The sequence below is a fragment of the Hipposideros armiger genome, unplaced genomic scaffold (assembly GCF_001890085.2).
Source record: "Hipposideros armiger isolate ML-2016 unplaced genomic scaffold, ASM189008v1 scaffold_535, whole genome shotgun sequence".
NCBI lineage: Eukaryota > Metazoa > Chordata > Mammalia > Chiroptera > Hipposideridae > Hipposideros > Hipposideros armiger.
Window position 1 is genome coordinate 499,792 of NW_017731885.1, and position 22,685 is coordinate 522,476.

Sequence of the window (22,685 nt, forward strand, 5' to 3'; positions counted from 1 at the left end):
TCAGCTGTTTTCTACACTTTTGATATGTTTTGTTTTTATTTTCATGAAATTAAATGTGTTTTCATTTCCCTTGACTCAGCTTACTTAGAAGTGTGTTGTTTCCAAGAGTTCAGAGATTTTCCTTTAATCTTTCTGTTATTAACTTTTAGTTTGATCCCATTGTGATCAAAGACCATACTCTGTATGATTTAAGTTATTTTAAATTTAATGAGGTTTGTTTTGTAGCCCAGGATGTGGTCTATTTTGCTGTATGTTCCATGGCACTAGAATGAATGTGTACATTGCTGTTGTTGGATGGACTGTACTATAAGTGTCAGTGAGAACGTTTTGGTTATAGCATTGAGTTCTTCTATATCCTGTCTGGTTTTCTGTCTAGTTTTCTATGAGTTATTAAGAGGGAAAATAGAAGTCTCCAACTATAATTGTGGATTTACTTATTTCTCTTTTCAATTCTATTGGTTCCTGCTTCACATATTTTGTAGCTCTATTGTCGGATGTATACACATTTAGTATTGCTATGTCTTCTTGGTAGAGTGACCCTTTTATCGTTATGTAATGTTGCCAGTGATTTTTTTTATTCTAAAATTTATTTTTTCTGATATTAATACAGTGACTCCTTCTTTCGTTGGATTAATACTTACACACAAGTACATATTTTCAATTTCTTTACTGTCAACATTCCTATATAATTATATTTGAAGTGTCTTATAGACAGCATATTGTTGGATGATTTTTTTAAAATCAAGTCTGCTAAGCTGCCTCTTTTTTTATTGTAAGCCTTAAAATTTTTTAGAGCAGTTTTAGGCTCATAGCAAAATTGAGAGAAAGGTACAGAGATTTCTGAAATACCCTCTGCCCCCACACATGCATAGCTTCCCCTACTATTAACACCCCTCATCAGAGTGGTACATTTGTTACAATTGATGAACCTACATTGGTACATTCATAATCTCCCCAAGTCCATATTTTATCTTAGGGCTCACTTTTGGCATAGTACACTCTATGGGTTTGGACAAATGTGTAATGACATGTATCTGTTACTAAAGTATCATGTAGTTTCATTGCCCTAAAGCTCCTCTGTGCTCCTCCTATTGATACCTTCCCTCTGCCTCAACTTCTGACAACCGCTGAACTGCTTACTGAAAGTCATATAGTTGGAGTCATACAGTATGTTGCCTTTTCAGATTGGTTTCTTTAACTTAGTAATATGCATTTAATTTTCACCATGTCTTCTCTTGGTTTGAGAGCTCATATCTTTTAGCACTGAATAATATACCATTGGCTGGTTGTACCGCAGTTTATTTATCCATTCACCTAATGAAGAACAACTCAACTGCTTCCAACTTTTTACAGTTACTAGTAAAGCTGCCGTTAACATCTGCATGCGGGTTTTTATGTAGACACAAGTTTTCAACTCCTTTGGGTGGACACCAAGGAGAGTGATTGCAGGATCATATGGCAAGAGTATTTTTAGATTTATGAAAACTGCTAAGCTGTCTTCCACAGTGGCTGAACCATTTTGCATTCCCACCAGCAATGAGAGTTGCTATCGTTCTAATCCTCTCTAGCATTCGGTGTTGTCCATGTTCTGGATTTTGACCGTTTTGATAGGTTATCTTGTTGCTTTAATTTTCATTTCCCTGATAATAAGTCATGTGGAGCATCTTTTTAAATGCTTATTTATCATCTTTATGTATTTTTTGGTGAGGTGTGTGTTAAGTAATGTCTTGGCCCATTTATTAATTGGGGTGTTTGTTTTCTTATTATTGAGTTTTAAGAGTTCTTTGTACATTTTGGATCACAGTCCTTTATCAGATTTGCCTTTTGATAATATTTTCTCCCAATCTGTGGCTTGTCTTTTCATTCTCTTAACATTGTCTTCTTTGGAGAATTTTAATAATGTCCAGTTTATCAATTATTTCTTTCATGGATTATTCCTTCCGTGCTGTATCTAAAGAGTCATCAATCTGGGGATTTTTCTTATATTGTCTTCTAGGAGTTTTTAGTTTTTTTATTTTACTTTTAGGTCTATAATCTATCTTGAACTAATTTTTGTTAAGGGTGTAAGGTCTATGTCTAGATTCAGTTTATTGCATGCAGACACCTGCTTGTTCCAGCAACATTGTCTTTGTTTTATTTTATTGTCTTTGTTATTTTGTCAAAGATCAGTTGACTATATTTATATTCGTCTACTTCTGGACTCTATATTATGTTCCATTGATCTATATATGTCTGTTATTTTGCCAATACAACCCTGCCTTGGTTACTGTAGCTTTATAGTAGGTCTTGAAGTCAAGTAGTTTCAGTCTTCCAACCCTGTTCTTCTCCTTCAACATTGTGTGGCTATTCTGGGTCTTTTGCCTCTTTGTATAAACTTTAGAATCAGCTTGTTGATAGCAACAATATAACTTGCTCAGATTTTTATTAGGATTGCATTGAATCTGTAGATCAAGTTAGGAAGAAGTGACATTGTGACAATATTGAGTCTTTCTGCTCATGAACATAGAACAGCTCTTCATTTATTTACTACTTCTATGATTTGTTTATCAACGTTTTGTATTTTTTCTCATATAGATCTTATACATATATTGCTAGATTTATACCTAACTACTTCAGTTTTGGGGTGCTATGAAAATGGTATTTTTTTATTTCAAATTCCACTTGTTCATTGCTGGTGTATAGGAAATCAATTGACTTTTATTTATTAATCTTGTATCCTACAACCTTGCTATTATTAATTCCATGATTCTTTCATATTTTCTGCATAGATGATCATGTCATCAATGAACAAAGACAGTTTGAATTGTTTCTTCTCAAACTGTGTATCTTTTATTTCCTTTTCTTGTCTAACTGTATTAGCAAGGACTTCCAGTATGATTTTGAAAAAGAATGGTGATGAGGGCATCCTTGCCTTGTTTCTGATCTTAATGGAAAAAGCTTCGAATTTCTCACCAGTAAGTATACCATTAGCTGTCGGGGTTTTGTACATATTCATTTTAAATTTGAGGAATCTCCCCTCTATTCCTAGTTTTCAGAGGTTTTTTTTTTTAATCACTTATTTTGTCAAATGCTTTTTCTGCATCTATTGTTATGATTATGACTTTGTTTTGTTTTGTTTTGTTTTTCCTGTTGATGTGATGATAACATTAATTGATTTTTGTATGTTGAACCAGCTTTGCATACCTAGGATAAATCCCACTTGATCATGGTGTATAATTTTTTTTTACATTGTTAGATTTGATTAGCAAATATTTTCCTGATGATTTTTGCACCTATGTTCATGACAAATACTGGTTTGTAGTTTTCCTATGATGTTTGATTTTGGTATTAGGATAATGCTGACCTCATACAATGAGTTAGGAAGTACTACCTCTGCTTCTACCCTTGGGGATATTATAGAGAATTGGTATAAGTTTTTTCCTTAAATGTTTGGTAGAATTCACTAGGGAACCCACCTGGACCTGGTGCTTTCTGTTTAGGAGAGTTATTAATTATAGATTTGATGTCTTTAATAGATGTAGGCCTATTTGACTGTCTAGTTCTTATTGTTTTAGTTTTGTCAGATTGTGTCTTTCAAGGACTTATTCTGTTTTATGTACATTATCAAATTTGTGGGCACAGAGTATTCCATAGTACATTCCTTTATTATCATAATGTACATGGAGCATGTGGTGATGCCCCCTCTTTCATTTATGACGTTAGCACTTTGGGTTCTCTCTCTCTCTCTCCCTCCCTCTCTCCCTCTTTCCTTCCTTCCCTCCCTCTTGTTTTTCTTAGATAGCCTGACTAGAGACTTATAAATTTTATTGATCATTTCAAAGAACCATTTTTGGTTTTGTTGATTTTCTCGATTGATTTTCTGTTTTCAAGTTCAGTGATTTTTGCTCTAATTAATATTATTTCTTTGCTTCTGCTCCCTTTGGATTTAATTTGCTCTACTTTTCTAGTTTCTTAAGGTGGAAACTTAGGTTATTGATGTAAGATCTTTCCTCTTTTCTAATATATGCATTCAGTGCTATAAAATTTGCTCTAAGCACTGATTTCCCTGCATGCCACACATTTTGGTACTTTTTTTTTCATTTTAACTTAGTTTAAAATATTTTTAAATTTATCTTGAGCTTTCTTCTTTGACCCATTGTTATTTTGAAGTGTGTTTTTTTATATCTACATATTTTGGGATTTTCCAGTTATCTTTTTGTTAATTGATTTTTAGTTTAACTCTATTGTGGTTTGAGAATAGGCTTTGTTTGATGTCTAATCTTTTAAATTTGTTAAGGTGTGCTTTATGGCATACAATGTAGTTAAACTTAGTGAATATTCCATGTAAGCTGGAGAAAAATGTGTATTCTGCTGTTTGTGGTTGAAGTAGTCTATAGATGTCAGTTATATACAGTTGATTGATGGTGTTGCCAAGTCCAGCTATGTCCTTCCTGATTTTCTACTTGCTGGATCTGTCCATTTCTGATAGAGAGGTGCTGAAGTCTCCAACTATGACAATGGACTCGTTCTTTTCTCCTTTCAATTTTATCAGTTTTTATCTCATGTAGTTTAACACTCTGTTATTAGGTGCTTATACATTAAGCAAAGCTGTCCTTTAATTAGTGTGTTTATACCATATATATTTAATGTTATTATTGCTATGTTAGGTCTTAACCCTGCTGTTTGAATTTTTGTTTTCTCTTTGTTCTGTTTTTCATTCTCTGTGTTTTTATTCCTGCCTTACTATAAATTACTTGATATTTTTTAGAATTGTATTCCATTTTTATTTATCTGTAGTGTTTTTTGAGTATCCCTCCTTTCTCTACCCCATTCCACTGTTCAGACCATCCACTGAGTTTTTATTCTTGGCTGTTACGTTTTTCTAATTTCTAAAAGTAAAACTTTTGGTTCTTCTTTATCTCTTATTTTTCTTTGCAAGACTTTTTTCCTTCAATTTGGTTTAAACATGTTCGTAGTTCTCTTTGAGACATTTTTATCATGGCTCATCTAAAATCCTTGTTAGAAAAGAACATCTCTACTCTGTTTGTTGGCATATATTGAGTGATCTTTTTCACTGGAAGTTGAGAATTTCCTGGTTCTTGGTTCCTTTTTAAATTAAAACCTGGAATTTGGGGCTACTATGTTAGGAGATTCTGGATCTTCTGGTATATTTTGTTCGTTTGTTTTTTTGTTTGTTGCTACTGCTCCTACAGGAGAATGGGTAGACATTGCCTTGATAAAAACCAGGTGAGAGTGGCATTCCAGGTTCCCCACTTAGTCTGTGTTGACATAAGGAGGAACTGTCTTTGGTACTTTTGGGCAGTACTGAGAGTTTTGGCTTCCCACTGTGCTTCCACTGATACCGTCCTGGCCAGGGAGGTGCAGGATTTGGTCATTACAGCTTCTGCCATGGCTTCCACTGACTCAGTGGTGGCCTCTTTACCAGTGGGTGGTGGTGAAAGTCCTGACTCTCCTCTTGGCTTTCTCTGATACCACCCTCTGGGGGAGGGGTGTCTCATTTCCATCTTGTAGGAGTGGTTGTCCAGGGTCCCAACATGGTCTTCACTGTCACTGTGAATGGTGGCTTTATTACCCCTACAGACATGAAAGTCCATCCTGACTCCCTATTCAACCTTCTCTAGCACATCCTGGGCAGGTAAGCATGGGGGCTGGGGCACCATATTGCAGCCTATCAAGTGTCAAAGTCCAGGTTACCCTTTGGTTTTTACTGATCCAAGTTGGGTTGGGGGCCAACGTTGTATTCTGTGATGTTTGGCTGGTGTAGAGTGCTTATTTTCTGCAAGTTTTCTGTCTTACTAGGCGGTCTTTACCTGGTCCTTTGGATAAACAGTTTTCGTTGGGGATTTTATTGTCTGTGATTGTTGACATTTCTTGGTTGCTGGCTTTTCCATCTCCACAGACACCATGGGATGGGGGCTGAACATTACCACCTGGTGGTGATGAAAGTCTCGCCTCCCCTCTCTGACACCTCCCCAGCAGGGGGCTGAAGTGTTCCTGTTAGTCTGGTGAGGGTGGAATCTAGACTCTGCACTTAGACTTGCTGATTTTCTTCTGTGGTGTTTGACAGTGGTAGAGCCATTATTATCTGAACATTTTTTGTCTTGATAAGCTTCCCCTTTCCTGGTACTTTGTCTGGATGGACCAGGTTTTTGTTGTCTGTGTCAATTGCCATTTCCTGGTCGTGGACTCCTCTAGCTTCAAGCCTGAGATGAATGTGGCCACAATAAAACCCAGATCACTCACCACTGTGTCATTCCATTGATTCCAAGTTCCCTAGTTGGTTTGCCTCTTCTTTTTATCTTTCTGAATCTTCTTCTGTTTGTTTCATAGATAATCTCCAGAGATTTTAGTTGTGATTAAAAGATGCAATAGGGAAAACTATGTCTGCTTCATATTCCTAGAAGCAGAAGTTCACTGTATCTGGTCATATTCTAAAGGAACAGTTGAGCAGATTTGATAGTGGATTGGGTATGGGGTGTGAGGGAAAGAGAAGAGTCAGTGATGACCCTTTTTTGTCCTTACCAACCAGAAGGATAATGTTGCTATTACTAGAGATGGGGAGGGCTGAGGTAGAGCTGATTTTTAAGAGGAAGCTTTGGTTGTTTCGAGACACGTGAAGTTGAGGATACTTCCATCCCTCGTAGAGATGATATGGAGGCTTTTGGATAACAGAGCCCCATTAAAGGTGGAGGTCTGGGCAGGAACTGTACATCTGGGAATCACTGCATGGAGGTATATTTAAAGCCATGGGGACAAGAAGAGACCATTTGGGGAGTGAGTATAGAGAGAAAGGAGGTCAGTTCAAGGACTGAACCCTGGATACTTCATGGATAAGAGGTCGGGGAGAAGAGGAAGGACCTACAAAGAAGACTGAGGATGGGCAGCTAGGAAAGCAGGAAGAAAACCAGGGCAGGGAGTGGTAGGCTCAGTCAAATGCTGTGAAAGAGTAGAATAAGGCATAGACTGGCATCTGACCCTTGGATTTTAGAGGCGGTCCACAGCAATTTGATGTCATGTTTTCCAACCTGGATTTCTTCCTTCCCAGGCCCTCTAGCGCTTTTCCCCTTTTAACAGACCACATTTTGTGTAATTTCATTGTTTTTCTTCCTTCTGTAAATAATAGTATCTGAATGATGAACATAACTACTGCTTGATAAATTCCAGTGCTGGCATGAGGAATTAGATCCAGTGATTTATCAATAATTGAAGCAATAAATTGCTCAGAGGCACCATCACAATTTCTTCAAAGCTATTCATTTATGACCTTATTTCTTTTAAAAAAATTTTTTTTAATTGGGGAATTGGGGGATGGGAACAGTGCTGGGGAATTGGGGGAAGGGGAACAGACAAGTTGCTGTCGTTTTGTTCTTCAGTCTAGTTGTGGAGGACGTTGCTTCACTGGCCCAAGTTGGCACCATCAGTGCGCTCTTCCCAGGTGAGGCAGATCAGTTGCCGGCTTCTGGACGGCTGCTCACTGCGGCTGCTGACCGCTCACGCTGGCTGCTGGCTACATACGGTAGCCCACGGCAACCCACTGCCACAGGGGCTGCAGCCTACGCCGTCGCTGGCGACTCACAGCAGCCCAGCTCCAGGTTGAGCTGTTGTTCAGCATCTTAGCTATGGAGGGCAGTGTCACTGGCCCTCATATGTTGGATCCGAACCGGGGCCCTCTGGCATCCCAAGCCTGTTCTTAACCATCGCGCCACTCGGCCGGCCCTATAACCTTATTTCTTATTTCTGCTTGTTGAAATCTACTAATCTATTGGCAAGTATATAAAAAGGAAACATTTTGCTTGTTATATAAAGATCACTAATATCACAAAATGGCTTACTTCATTTCTTATTACAAAGTAATAAATGGATTGATGGGAACACATGTGCGGTTCCTGTTATGTGTATCACTATGCTGGCCCACCTACTTTACTTCACATATATTGTCCCCTTGGATCTTGGTGACAGCACTATGCGGCAGGATTTATTACTGCCATTTCAAAGCCAACAGATCTGAGAATGTTTGGTTTCTCAATGTAAAGATCATGTTCTGTTTTTGCATATATTAGAAAAGAAGAAAGAGCTAATATCAATAACCTAAGTTTCTACCTTAAGAAACTAGAAAAGTAGAGCAAATTAAATCCAAAGGGAGCAGAAGCAAAGAAGTAATTTTAATTAGAGCAAAAATCATTGAATTTGAAAACAGAAAATCAATTGAGAACATCAACAAAACCAAAAATGGTTCTTTGAAATGATCAATAAAATTTATAAGCCTCTAGCCAGGCTATCTAAGAAAAAAAAGAAGAGGACCCAAATTAGTAATATCATAGATGAAAGAGGGGACATAACCACATGTTCCATGGACATTAAAAAGATAATAAAGGAATACTATGGAATACTTACGTTTCATGTACCTAACAAGCAATATATACTTTAAGAAAAATCTATGTTTTAATTAGGGAAGAATTGGTCAGTTCTATTATTTTACTTTTTAGTTTTGGTATGTTGGGTCAATATCAGTTTTTCTTTTATTATTTATTACTCTTTACAAACAAATTCGGGGGTATAGAAATGAAATTAAAGTGACTTTTAAATATAGTTATGTTAAAATTTGATACATTTTTATAGAGTGTTTTTCCTAGTACGTAAATTCATTGCTTCACATCTTCGAGTGGCCACAACTGTTACTCACGTCAGTACAGTATTCAGTCAGTTTTGTTAAGGGGAGTGAAACATTTCATGGAAAGCGAAGGGTTAACCTGTTTCCAGAGCAGCAGCTGTTATGTAATGTGGAGGGTACTAGCTATAACACCTATTACTATGTTGAGTAGCTAGAGAGGAAGTCTTCCAGGAAGATATTGTAAAACTGCAAATAAATAAATAAAACTATGCACAGAGTAGCAATGGGAATGCTGTGTTTGATATTCTCAATGATTTTCTGCTTAAAATGGACCATTTTAGAAATGCTGGCTCTTTCGAGGCGAGACTTGGAAGTTCAATCTCTACAGTTCATTATCAAAGGGAAATATTGACCATCTGCTTGCTGGGACTGTAACCAGAAGAACTGGAAGTGACTTCTGAGATTGCTGGTTCTCCCTTTTTATTAAGAAGCAAACAGAAAATTAGGGAGGCTGTTGAAGTGACTCACTTCTAAAGCACACACAGAAAATAGTTGGCAGGTCAGTGAGAAATCAAGGCTGCCAGGAGGCATTTGTACCACATTCCTTCAGATTGATCCATAGAAAAGGGCAAGTCAATGAAAGATGCCCATGAGGGGGTTAGGCACTGTACGTGGTGAACGCGGACTTTGAGCATTAAAGGTCATGCTTCCTGCTAAGTGGGAAAATGTGACTCTCAGTCTGTGAATAAGCAAAGTGAGAACATTTGTTCTGGAGTAAATGAGGCATGCTTGCCCTGCCAGAGATGCCAGCTATGCCCCAGCTATCGTGTCTGCCCCCACGAGACACCTTATTCTGGCTGGGCTAGCACTCCTTGTGTGCATGGTTCATATCGCAGAGCACACAGCTCCTTATTCTGAGCCTGCCAAGCATGAGCTAAGGCATTTGCAGGCAGGGACCGGCACCAGTTACTTGCACAACCCTCTCACCCCAGAAGCCACAGTTACTCTCATCTCAATACCTCTATTTTCTTCCTAGAAACTTTTTTGCTTTCTTTCTTTTTTATTCTATTCTTTGATAAGGCCTGCTTGCCCATTTCACTTTCCCCACAAGACAGGTTAGTTCATGAAGCCTTGTTATATTTTTTTTGGTGGCTTTATCACATAGTAATTTTACCCCTTTAGGAAAAAAAAAAAAAGCTTAGAAAAATATAAATTTCTATAAGAAAAAAAAGGGGAGTATGTGTTTTTCTGTTTTTTCTTTGTTTCTCACTGAAACTATCCCTCCCTCCCCCCACACACACACATACACAACCAGACTGCAAACATTTTGTCAGTGGTTTGATGATTATTGACAGATTGGAGCTCCATGTGGACAAAAGGCCAATATTAATGTAAGTCATTCAGTGATTTTTCATATCATTTGTAGGGAAAGTGTCACACAACATGGGCTGCAGTGTTCCACTGGGAAACGACCCATGAGGACCAGCATGACCTGTCTCCTGTTTTCTGCCTCTAGCCACTTCCTCTAACACGAAAGCTTCCACTCTCTGTGCCTTCACACTACCCTACTTGCACACGCCTGCTTTCCTCCTCGGTTTCCTTGGCTTTCTCTTCTCTGCCTCCATTTCCTGCAGTTCTGCTCTCTCCTTTAAGAATCACCTCCTTAAAGAAGCCTTCTGCAATATGCAAGATGGGGTCAAGCACCCTTTCTGTATTCTTCTGTAATGCACTCTCCTTGCGCTTGGCATAGCTGGCAGTCACCTGAGTGTGTATTTATTTCTCTCCAGTTAGACTACTCAGTGGTGTATCTTGCACTTTTTTTCGTGTCTTATCACCAGGAAGTGCTTACCTAGCACAGTGCCTCATACAGAGTAGATTTTTTTCAATTAGTGTTTGAGCACAGGTGGGCAAAAGAGTGGAATTCAGTTTAGTTGTTAACTACTTTTATAGAGTGTTTTATGATAACAATAGAAGGGGGAATATCAAATCATTTTAATACTTTAATTCCTAACCTAGCTTTTGTAATGCAGAAATAGTGAAACTATTTTTGAGTTAGATTCCTGGATGTGTGGTTGTGGTAAAAGACCGTTACATTCCCTGGAGAAACATGATTTTTAGAATAGTAGAAACGTATAGAAACAAATCACTTGAAAGATATAAAAAATGAAGACACAGGGGACTTGAATACTTGCAATGGAATACTTCCAACTAAGTAAACAACCTTTGCAATATAATTATTTTCAATTGTCTGTAAAAATGGTTTGGATAAGCAGGTTCAAATCTAATGTTTTAAAAAGTATATAAAGTGATCCTAAAAATTTTCCTTTCATGGCTTAATATAAAGGATAACAAGTCTTCTCAGGTATAGGTTAGATGTTTTTTAAAGAGGGAATTGGTGAATGAGGAAAGTTTTCCCTCTCCTGGCATGTGTAGAATTGGGCAAAAGCACAGCTATTTCTGACATCCATGACTCACTTTTATTCACTGGGTGTTCAGGAGTGTGGGGAGTCCTGAGCACTCTGACTTAGCACTGAGGTGATGGCATCTCATCATTTGATTCCTCAGCTCTTCTTTTCCAAGTGTCTGTTTCTCCCTAGTGGGGGTTTGGGTGGTAAAGATCCTCCAGCTATTGTGGTAACTGAAGCCAAGACCCATGGATTCTTTTCGTTTTGAATGAGTTTGTTTCATTCTGTTCCATGGCCCTTAAATTTTCCACCAACTTTGACTGCGTTCCTTGAGATTTCAGTGGGGACAGAGTGATAAATTATTGATCTGTCACTCCTTCGCATGTTATTGAGCATGTCTTACATGCCAGGCATAAAACTTCCTGTAGGTTAGGAAGATGAGCAAGACTCAGTCTTTACTCAGTCTTGAAGGAATTCATAGTCAGAAAGTGGAGGTATATGTGTACAGAAGGAAAGACAATACAGAGGGCTAAGTCCAGGGACAGGCCTGTGTCAGGACCATGTTGCTCAGTGCCGACCTGCGTGAACACTTTCAATCCTCTTAACACTAAGATAGGCATCATTATTAGCACAAATAAATGAGACACAGAGAGCTAAGTAACTCACCTAAGGTCACACACCTGGTAAGGGGTATCACTCTTGAGTCTATCTATATTCCTACTGATTCTACACACTCCAGCTTTTTCGTGAAGATGAGGGAGTAGCTGTCTAATGTCCCTTCAAGGAGGGAAGGATGCTTGATTGGACCGCGAGGGACAAGTAGGAAGGCTGTTTATTCCAGCTAGAGGAAACTCTACTGCAAAAGCCCAGAGGCAGGATATCAGCATTTCCCCCCAGGAAATGTCAATATAATTTCAGGTTGCTGGAAGATAAGGTAGGAGGAGCCAGAGTGGGAAGATTTGAGCTTAGATGGGGGAGTGACAATTTATTTGAAAAAGCACATCAAATGTAGATACGGATGGTGTCTGAGACAGTGCAGACAGCCCTGAGTTCAAAGTTTGCCCTTGCCATATATTTTTGGAACTTTACTTAACCTCTCTGAGCCTCATCTGTTAAATACAAAATAGGGACTGCTGTGGTGACAGAGGAAAGAACACCTGTAAAGGCTGAGCCAGTGCATCAGTACAGCACCTTCTCTATAAAATTAGCAGTTCAGGGACCCAAGAGTCCAGGGGTTCTCAGCCTGGCTGCATATTCCCTTCCCCTAGGGGGTTTTTGAAATATGGTTGCTGTGCCCACCCTCAGAGATCCTCATTTTCTTGGTCTGCTTTGGGATCCTGGCTTGAGTATTGTGTTTGAGCCCTTCAACTGGCTCTGATGCCCAGACAGGGACGGGAGCCACCAGTCCAGGCCCCCTGAGGCAGCAGGGGTCTGGGGAAGACCTTGGAGCTGGAGGTCAAGCCCTGGGTGCTCACCTCACCCCCTGTATCAGGATCTGAGTGGCTTTGTACACAATACCACTGGGGGAGGGGGTGGGCTTTTTCCTCTGCTCTTTATGTTCAGTGACTGGGGCTCTGCAAGTTGTATTGTAACAAGACAGGTTTACATAGAAAAGGTTTATTTTTACATGTACATATGGAGACCTTCATAGGAAAATGAAGACCTAAAGAGACAGATAAGCCTGAGGACTTACACACTTTTTAAAGTTTGCGAACCATCATGGTGCAGACTTGTCTTAACAGCCATAAAATTCCCCTGGAGGGCAGGATTTATGGCTGTCTTCATCTCTCAGACATTTCTGCTTTTAGTCAGCTAAGGAAAACTCCTAGAAGGTTTCCTTCTGCATGCATTGATTCACACTGGCTCCCAGAATAAAGTAATCCTTATGCCAGAGTGGCATGTGTTGGGATGGCATTATTCTGATCCCCTTCACCTCACTCTGAGAGCCTCGGTTTCCTTACTGCTGTCACCTGCAGGACAGTGGCTGCTGCTGCTATCAAGCTGCGTCCCACACATCCTCCTGTCACTGCAGCGGCCACCACTTCTGCCTCTAAGATGCAAAGCTGCCCTGCCCAGCACCTGGCAAGCCTCCCTTCTTAGCCCCCAAGGATGTTAGGGGGTGCACAGGAGACAGTGACCATGGGTGGCCTCTCAAACCTGGAAAGCTGGCTACCAATGTGAAGAAACCCCTTGTTCTGCTTCAGGGACTTCCCAAGGTCACACCCAGCATGGAAGGCAGGGGCTCTGCTCAGCCTGCGGCACTTCCTCTCTCTCAGCCATTCCTGCACAAGTAAATATACTCTATTGTGTTCTTCCATGTTCTTCTCTTCCCGGAAAGTCGGGGGACTGTGTGGAGCACGTGACTGGGCTTGGCACGTGCGCAGCCGCGGCACTCAGACAGGGACACTGTACAGCCTGTCCTGCTTTGGGGCCGGCAGGACTGTATTTTTAGACCTGCCTAGCGCTGCCAAGACAAGTTGTGTGTGGAGATGCAGGGCAAAGCCGGCCTAAAGCTACCACAGCATATGGGGAAGGCTGGCGGTGGGGTGCGGTGAGGGGTGCCACTGTTGTTGTTGTTTTTTGTCTTCATTTAGAACTGTTTATAGCACTTCACATTGTGTGTGCTTGAGGATTTGTCGAAACACAAGACTAGCTTTGTGAACCAGCTTTGTGAGGTGTCTGAGGCAAGATAGCAAGTTTTGAAAAATGAATAACACTTAAGTTTATCTTTAAACTGCGAATACAGTGTCTACATTTTATGTACACAGCACAATTATTTATCAAAACACTATGAATTTGGAATTGTGATCCTTTGGGTTGACTTTTTCCACTTTACTTGGTATGAAAGAGGGTTTGTTGTGTAAATTATAGTATTATGAAATCGAGAGATCTGCTAATATCTTAACAAAACAAGCGGTTTGGCATACAAATGAAGCCCATGAAGACAGTCTTTATTCTTGCTGGGTTCTCACCACCTGTAACAGTGTCACTAATGCTTATTTCACCTCCAACCTGACTGCCCAGCTTCAGGCCCTGCTGGGGTTGCGGTAATAACTAGCTAGTTTTCCTTGTTCTATCCTTTTTTTTGCTAGTTCATTCTCTATGCAGCTGCAAGAATGATCGTCTGATACAAATGGGGCTATAATTTTTTTGGCTATAATTTCGATGACTGCCCTTCAGGGTCTCCCGGGAACCCGTGTGATGAAGGACCAGCTCTTTCTGAGTGGCATAGAAGGCCTTGACACCTTCCTAGTTCCTCATTTCTGCTTCTCTCACCCACGTGGATGGCCGATGCAGAGTGGCTTTCCCTTCTGCCACCCATGGAACTCTTTCCTAGCTGATTTGAATGACCTTCCTCCTGCCTTCTGCCCAGTGAAATTCCAGGCAGACGGTAAGACTCAGCACAACTATCCTCAGTCCAGTAGTGCTTTTCTCCCTCCCCTTCTGCCTGGAAACAGTGGCCTCTGTACAACAGCCTGCTTGGCTCCATTCTGCTCTGTGTATTTTTCTGCGAGGGCTCCCAGCACATAGCATTAAACGTATTTGCTTTTCCCTCGCTGGTCTGAACTTGGAAGGCAAGGATTATGTCTTAACTGTAGCAGTTTTGGGAGCTTGGAGCCTAGAGAGACATCGAGATATGTTGGTGGCTTTAGGTGGTCGGCCACGTGCCCATTCACGCCAGCTGGCAGGGCCTTCCTCAGAGGCCCCCGGTGAGATACCAGTTTGAGTTACTGGCTGGATGTGAATGGCTTGGAATGGAACTTATGCTCAAATAATCCATTTAAAACTTCAAGCTGCTTTTGCTCATTGTCTACATTAATGAGGTCTTAGTGCATTTTCATTATGTTCCTACTGAAAAAAGAAATATGGTAGAATTTTATTTTGTTAACCCTTTACATGGAATTCAGAACAGACGCCAATATTGCCATTAGCTTCTGTGGTAATCTAAACACACACACACACACACACACACACACACACACACACACACAACATACACAGACACACATGCACACATATTAATATGCATAATTACTAGTCCATTTTGTTTTCGTGGCTTCTACTGTCCTGAAGTTTTGGATGATTTTTATGTTTCCTCTCTGGAACACGATTCTTACCCATGTCTCCCTACACTTCCTATTTATGCCCCTTTGGAATTTGACCTTTTAGGTATACCTGAGATATGTCTGAAGCTGAAATTTGAATTTGCAATGCAGTTAATACTCTTTATGTTATGTGCTTTTTATGAATAAAACTGAGACACCAGGAGCATAGTTTTGTATTCGATATGCACTCTTATTTAACAAACTAGACAGTGTCTGCTGACGTTCTGTCTTGTTTCTCTGTTAAAAGATAACAGGATAGTCCTCAAGTGACAACTCGAAAATACTGCATATAAGTGAGAACATTATAAAAATATGAAATGATATACTTACACAGAATATACTGACATGACACTTCAGCGTGCACTGTCTGGGCTGATGATCCTAGACCTACTAGAATGAAGTCTAAACAAGTTGGTAGTGAAAGTAACACTGTAAGGGTGAAAGTTTATTCAGGAGAGTAAACTGAGGACTTTAGAACCATTTCTGTAAGATCTGCTGTTAGACTAATTACTAGTCAATCTCTTCATTACCACATGTGACCAAGGAGTACTTTGTTAGGTCAATTCATCAATATATGTAGAATCAACAGAACTTCGTTTCTTTGAAAATAGCTGTTAATTCTGGCCTTTTACAGATTCAGATGACACTTTCCTTTAATTAATCCAAATTGTGATGATACAGATTACATGTAAATCTGTTTACATTGTAAATCTGGCTTCATATTCTAATAGGAACTAATAGAAATTCAATATAGTTTAAGTTAAGCATTGAATTGTCTTTAATGTTACAAATGGATTTTTAGAGACATTTTCACTTGGCAATTCAAAGCTTTTAAAGAGAAAGCTTTGTAGTTTTAATGGGCTCATATAAAGAATGACGAAACAGACCAAATGTTCTCTGAGATACATTCAAGATCAGGAGTCTGATCAATATAAACCACTAACCAAATAAAAGCAAACAAAAACAGCCTTTCCACCAGAATTTTACATATATATAAATATAATATACTGAAAGCTTGTCCTCATCCTAGATCCATGGGATTTATACATATCTTTTAAGTGTCAAATGCATTGTTAACAAGACCATAGTATTACAAGATACGTAGTAATTAATAACAGCAAATATATTTGGGTGCTTACTGCATGCTATTTGTCATATATTTCTCAATCCTTACTATAAATTTAGGTGAAGGATATTGTTTTCCATATGGGAAAACTGATGCCCAACAGAGTCACAAATTAGTGTGTGTGTGTGGGGGGGGCCCCAATACCATGTTTGACTCCCAAAACATGCACTTAATTCACTTTATATTGAGGATTCTGATCACCTCCGTGTACTCCAGACAGTGAAACAATTCTACCCAGTTCCACAGAACAATTCTTCATGATGACCGAACATTTTAAGTCTGGAATCCAAGAGTGCCACAAATGCAAACTAGGTAATATACTCAGCTAAGAAACAGGAAGTTCCAAGCCATCTTGAAGTAGCCTTGAAGTAATACACTGTGAACGCTGAAGCACAGGCAGTAAATAAAGCACATGGTCAGTGACTGCAGTAAACACCCTCACTTGGAAGCTATTTCTGTACAGTCACAACTCTCCAGGCAGCCAGGTCCTCCCTTCCCATAGATACAGATCTGTTGCCACTGCCTTTTACATGGGACTCAGAATCAAAAGTCAGGCCATTTTGCCAGAGCAAATGAAAGGACAGGAATGAGATGTTGTCAGGAGTCATAGGAGCTCTGAGGACCATTTGTCCCCATTTCTGTCCGGTTCTCTCTGTCTCCTTCGCCACGAGTTTCCTCCTTTTCTCTGTGTAGAGGCTTGTCCTGCCTGCTTTTCCTGCCTTCCCTGTGTCTTGCCCTCTTCCTTGCATGTGGCCATAGCTCACCGTGGCTCTTCTGGACACAGCTACCAGCGCTTTCTTTTAACTTCAACCCTGCTACTAATCCCCTCACTGTTCCAGTTTCCCATTTCTCAGGAAATCACACTGCTTAGCCCAACTTGTCTTTTCAAAACATAGGCAGGCATCAGAGGTCACCATGTTTTGGCTGTCTTTGTGTCAAGTATCTGTGTGTATTTTAGGTGTGTGGGAGTAGGGTCACATGGTGTAAAACACGGGCAATGCCTTCTTAGTGGTTGATGGACAGGGAACCGTCCCATGGAAGACGGTGTGAGAACTCGGTGGACCTTTCTGCATTGGCAGTCCAATACAACTTCTGTAGCGCCCTCCCAGCTCTCATCTCAGCTCTCATCGAAAGGGACTTCCAAATGTCAATGGTACATGACAAACGGTATGCAAGGCTCTCTGAGGGAAGTAATTCTCTTTCCTATTACTGAACACGATACCACCTGCTGTGTAGTTTTAATGCAATTTTAACAATAACAGCAATAAAAGCAAGCACAAAATAAATGCCTTTCATTGGTTTCTATTATGTGCCACACACTTCACATACATTATTAATGATTCTCCCAATGGATCTAACGGATGGATACAAATATCCCCATTTTACAGATGAAGTTATAGAGGTTCAGGAAGTTGAAGTAACTGGTTCAAGGTTACATCACACATACATGTAAATACTCAGGTTACTCTGATTCCAAAATCTACATTTCTTATACTGACAGCATATTTTTTATATTTCAACAGTCAACTATATTTTAAAGAAGTTAAGATGAGAAAAATATTCTATTGTATTTATGCAGATATTCACCTTGTCTTTTTCTCTTCTTTCATTCCTGAAGTTTCAGGTGAACTCTAGTGTCACTTCCCTTCAGCCTGAAGAAATTGCATGTCTTTGGAGAGGAGGTCTGCTGGTGACAAATCCTGTTTTCCTCCTTGAGAAATGGATTTCTGTCACCTTCATTCCTCAAAGACATTTTTTCTAGAAGCAGAATTGTGGGTTGCTAGGTCTTCTGGCACCTTAAAGATGCTCCACTGTCCTCTGGCTGTCGCCGTTTCTCATGAGAAACTTGCGGCCTTTGGAACTGTTGTTCCCTATATTTAAAATGGCGTTCCCACCCACCTCACCCCGCCTGCTTTTAAGACTTTTTCTTTGTCCTTGGTTTTCAGTAATTGTAATATTGTGTGTCTGGGCTGATTTCTTTTTGTTTTTGTTTATCCTTTTTGGAGTTTATTGAGCTTCTTGTATCTGTAAATTTATCTTTCACCAAATTTAGGAAGTTTTCAGGTATTATTTGCATGAGTATTCTTTATGCACCAACATCTTTTGCCTCTGCTTTAGGGACTCCAGTGGCACAAATGTGAAATTTTTTGATATCGTCCCACACGTCTCTGAAACTCGTCATTTTTGTTTTCAATCTCTTTTCAATTTCTATTGTTCAGATCGGATAATTTCTGTTGCTCATTCTTCAAGCACACATGCTCTTTCCTTTATTATCTCCATTCTACTGAGCTCATCTAATAGATTTTTAATTTCAGATATTGTATTTTTCAACTCTAAAACTTCAAAGTACAGTAGTTCTTTTTATAATCTCTATTTTTCTTCTAAGAATTTCTAACTTTCTATTCATTTCAAGATTGCTCTCCTTAGTTTGTAGAAAATGGTTCTAATAGCTGATTAAAAGTATATCTGATAATTCATACATGTCAAATAATTTTTATTGTATCCTGGACATTTTGAATATTATTGGGTTGTCGGAAAAGTCATAACATATTTTTTCTATGTTTTTCGTCCCAAAAATGTGTCATGACTTCCGAGAACCCAATACATTGTCAGGTTTGCATACCATTCAAATTATATGGAGAATATTGATTGTTGTTTGTACCTGCATGGTTTGTTCTTTTGTTCTGTGGTGCTGGTTCCAATGTCATTTCAGTTTTCAGAGCTGTTGCTATGCTGCTTGGGTCTGCTGGGCTATGCGCCACTCAGGGCTCGCCCTCGTACTCGGCAGGGAGAGGTTCTGGTCTGTAGTTCAGCTCCCAAAGCCTTTGTTATACTTCTCTGGGCGTTTTCTGAACACATGCTACTTGGGGAGTGAGCTCATTACTTGTGTGGGTTCAAACACAGAGTTAGAGATTTTCCAGCGCTCTCTCTTGTCTGCAGGATTTCCCGTACACCCTTTGGCTTCCAGGGCCCCTTTTCCCAGTGTTTCTGGCTAGAAAAATCCGGTCCTTTCAAAGTTGACCTCCTGTGCTGTGGCACAGTTCTGTGACATTGCACCATAGTGCAAAGCAGCAAGGGAAAGAGAAAACACATAACAGTGATCCCCCACTCTTTGCACAATAGGGGTCCCTTTCCCTGGTTCTTCTGCCCGAACAGTTGAATCCTCATTTGGGATCTTAGATGCCTGTGCCTCCCCTGGGGCAGCCGTGCAGATCTGCTTTTGAAGCTTGCCTTGTGGCCGGACTAGGAGGATAAAAACAGAACAATAAGAAACCTAGGGATTTTCCCTATACTGTGGCTTGCAGGGGCCCATTTTCCTGCTTCTCTAACCAGGATAATGGCCTTACCTAGAGTTTTTTGTTTGTTTCTTTTTTGTTTTTCTCTGTTTGTACCTTTTTAAAGTTCCCAGTTGGCTTGCATTCGGGCCAAATCCAGGAGGAGGAAAAAGGAAAAACCCAGAAGACTCTTTGTAGCTGAGTTGATCTTAGCTACACATTTGACTTCCCTCCTTAATCCACTTGCTCTCAGCTACTTTTCAGAATCCTCAGGTAGTTGTTTGCCATATTTTTACAGTTGTGGTGTGATCAGGGGAGTGACAGAATGGGCTCCTTATTCTCTGGCTGCTTCTCGTTGATGTTTTTATCCCTGGCACTTGCCGCAGAACCTGCCATGTGATAGGCAATGAAGTGAATCAAAATGTAAAATGTGAAGCTTGCCAATTGTCTAGTAAACTCCGGTGGGGCAGGGACGGAAAGTACTTGGCCCCCAGGCTGTCACTCTTACTGCCTACGCTCAAAGCTGATGGGCCCGTCTTCACTGCTCTGCTCCTGCAGCATCCGAGTACAACCACAGACTACATCCTGGCACAGCAAACCTGGGCACCTCTGCCCAGTCACAGCATTGCCATGTGATGTAAAGGCCGGCCTTTGATTCCTGTCTTCAAGACTTAGTTATTCACACAGCATGTCCAGCCTTCCTTCCTATTTAACTGCAGTGACCCTCCGCTCTCCTTCCCACCTCCATCCCGCTTTCTCTGACATTCCAGATCATGGGCATTTTTTTTTTGTTCTTTGCCAGGTGGGCTTGGTGAGAAAACTCATTCTTTCCCTTATTGTAAAGGAATTTATATATTTATATTTATATTATATTTATATTTAATTTATATTTATATTATAATATAAAGGTTTCTATATTCTCATTAAAAAATTGCAATTTGACTAATATGTTTCACTGAGCTTTCCCTTGCTTACACCGAAAGGAATTTATTTTAGTCTTTTAGCCTTTGGGAAATGATAGATTTATTTAATAGATTGATAATTATACTGCTTAAAATTGATCATTAGAATTCCTTTCTATTTGATTTCTATTTACGTATCACCAAACCCATAATCCATTATCACCAGTTGCATCTATTCATTCAGGCTTACTGGTCCTTGAATAAGGGAACACTGTAACTTCTCATTTTGAATCTTTCTAAGAACAAATATTAATGAAAAGTAATATGCCTTAAACATATCTGATTTAAAACCTCAATCTGTCTGCATACTGTTTTTTTTCATTTTGTTTCCCATTTTTATTATAAATATTATCTTAGCAAAAAGTAAGAGGCAGTGTTTGTAAATGTGAATAGCTTTTTACATCTTTTGTACATTTGCTATGAAACACCTATATGTGACCCAGCTGGGCACTTAAATCAGGAGTCCCCTTTCTAGAGCTTCAGGTGTCCCCTCTCCACAAATGGAAAATCTGGTCAGAAAACTGACTTCCCAAAGTATGTTAAGCATGTATGTGGTGCAAAGCCCGAGCATGATGATTAGAAGTCGACATCATTGAGTCCAAAGTTACCTGGTAAGGTTTCCATTTAAAGATGAAGTTAGGACCCATCGCCTGGGATTCCGCCTGGCAGTTCTGTGGCTGAAATTAGAGGAATGAAAAGGAAAGAAAGTGGCTATGTGACAGGCTATTGGGTTCACTGTCTAAGCGTGCTTTTTTTCTCTCCTTTTCTGCCGTGGTCTCTAGTTTACCGTGGTTTCTGGGCAGTCCTGATGCTCTTGGGGGTAGCCACTGTGGTGACCGCCAGCTTTCTGATCATCTGTGCAGCGCCCTTCGCCAGCCACCTTCTTTACAAAGCCGGGGGAGGCTCCTATGTGGCTGCAGGTATGTACAGCGTTGTGGGTGTGATTTCCAGCAAGGGGTTTTCTCCACAGCGTCGTGTTTTTTCATTTATAGTTTCAGGCATCCGGCTTCTAGTAGTAGGAATACAGTAATATTTGTAGCTAATATTTCTAGAGTGTTAACTATATAGCAGACACTTTCCCAGGGACTTTCCCTGTTCCACGTGCTAACACACTTAATCAGCATGATGGTGTTTCTCACTGTGTCCACATTATATGAAGAGGACACAAGAGAGAAAAGCTCTGCCGACAGAGCCTTTAAACCTCTCTTACCCTATTAATTTTCTGTCTGTAAAATGGAGTCATAACACATCCCTCTGTAACATCAGGATAGAGGTGAACTTTTCTGTGTGCTCTTAAAGATAGCCCCATGATGATACTAAAACCCTCATGGTTTATTATGTATCCTAGGTAAGGAGCATTTTTCTCGACAGTGTCACCATTCAATTTTCATAATTGTGATTCATGTGCATTATCTAAACATACTCTTCTTTGTAAAACCTACCCTTATTTTAGTCAGCTTTCCAACTAGTCTTTCTAATTCATGCTAAAATGATCATGGTACAAATAGAAAAATAATGGAATAGGAGAGTCTTGAGAACTTTAAGCCCTTTTCATTTAATGAGTAAGTAAAAGCCAGAACACTAACTTGAAAACCATAAGCCTAAGGCTATTTGTAAAGATAATTCTAGAAAATCATACAAACTTCAGCCTGACTGAGACCAAACTGTCCATGACTATGCTACATTGTAACATCAGATAAGAAGGACAAAGTGTTTCTATATGAGATGGCAATGACAGCAAAGGAAATGAACAGGATGGATATAGCCTTATTGTCTTTTTAATCATAGCAAAGACAGCTCCCCACCATTATTTAATTAATCGTCAATTAACGGACAGTTCCTGGAACACACTTTTTGCATAATATTGTGCTTAATTCTGCAGAGGACATAAAAAGAATAACCAGGTATGGATCCTCTGCTCAAAGAGCTCAAAAAAAAAGAACCCCATCTCAGAACAAGAGTCCTTCCTGTTTAACCTGGTCTTCTTTTATCGTTTATTTCAACTCTTCACTGGTTTTTCAAGGGCCTTTATCAGGGGCCCAGATTTACCCATTAGAGCTCCTAATTTTATAAATAACTTTATAAAAATTGAGATATCATTCACATACCTTACAATTACCATTTTAAAGTGTATAAAGCAGGGTTTTTCTAGTACATTTACACAGTGGTTCAAATATCACCACTATTTGATTCTGGAATA

The 22,685-nt window shown here is 39.7% G+C and overlaps 1 protein-coding gene across 3 annotated transcripts in view; it reads left to right on the top strand.

Moving 5' to 3' along the window:
- Positions 1-22,685, top strand: part of TMEM182 (transmembrane protein 182) — a 77,194-nt gene that overhangs the window by 39,891 nt on the left and 14,618 nt on the right. For 2 of the 3 annotated variants that reach the window (XM_019668720.1, XM_019668719.1), the window contains one exon: positions 21,268-21,405. The exons of the other annotated variant lie outside the window; for it this stretch is intronic. In XM_019668720.1, coding sequence (XP_019524265.1) covers positions 21,268-21,405 — 138 coding nt within the window. The remainder of the gene's footprint in view (positions 1-21,267; positions 21,406-22,685) is intronic. 3 annotated transcript variants of the gene reach the window in all.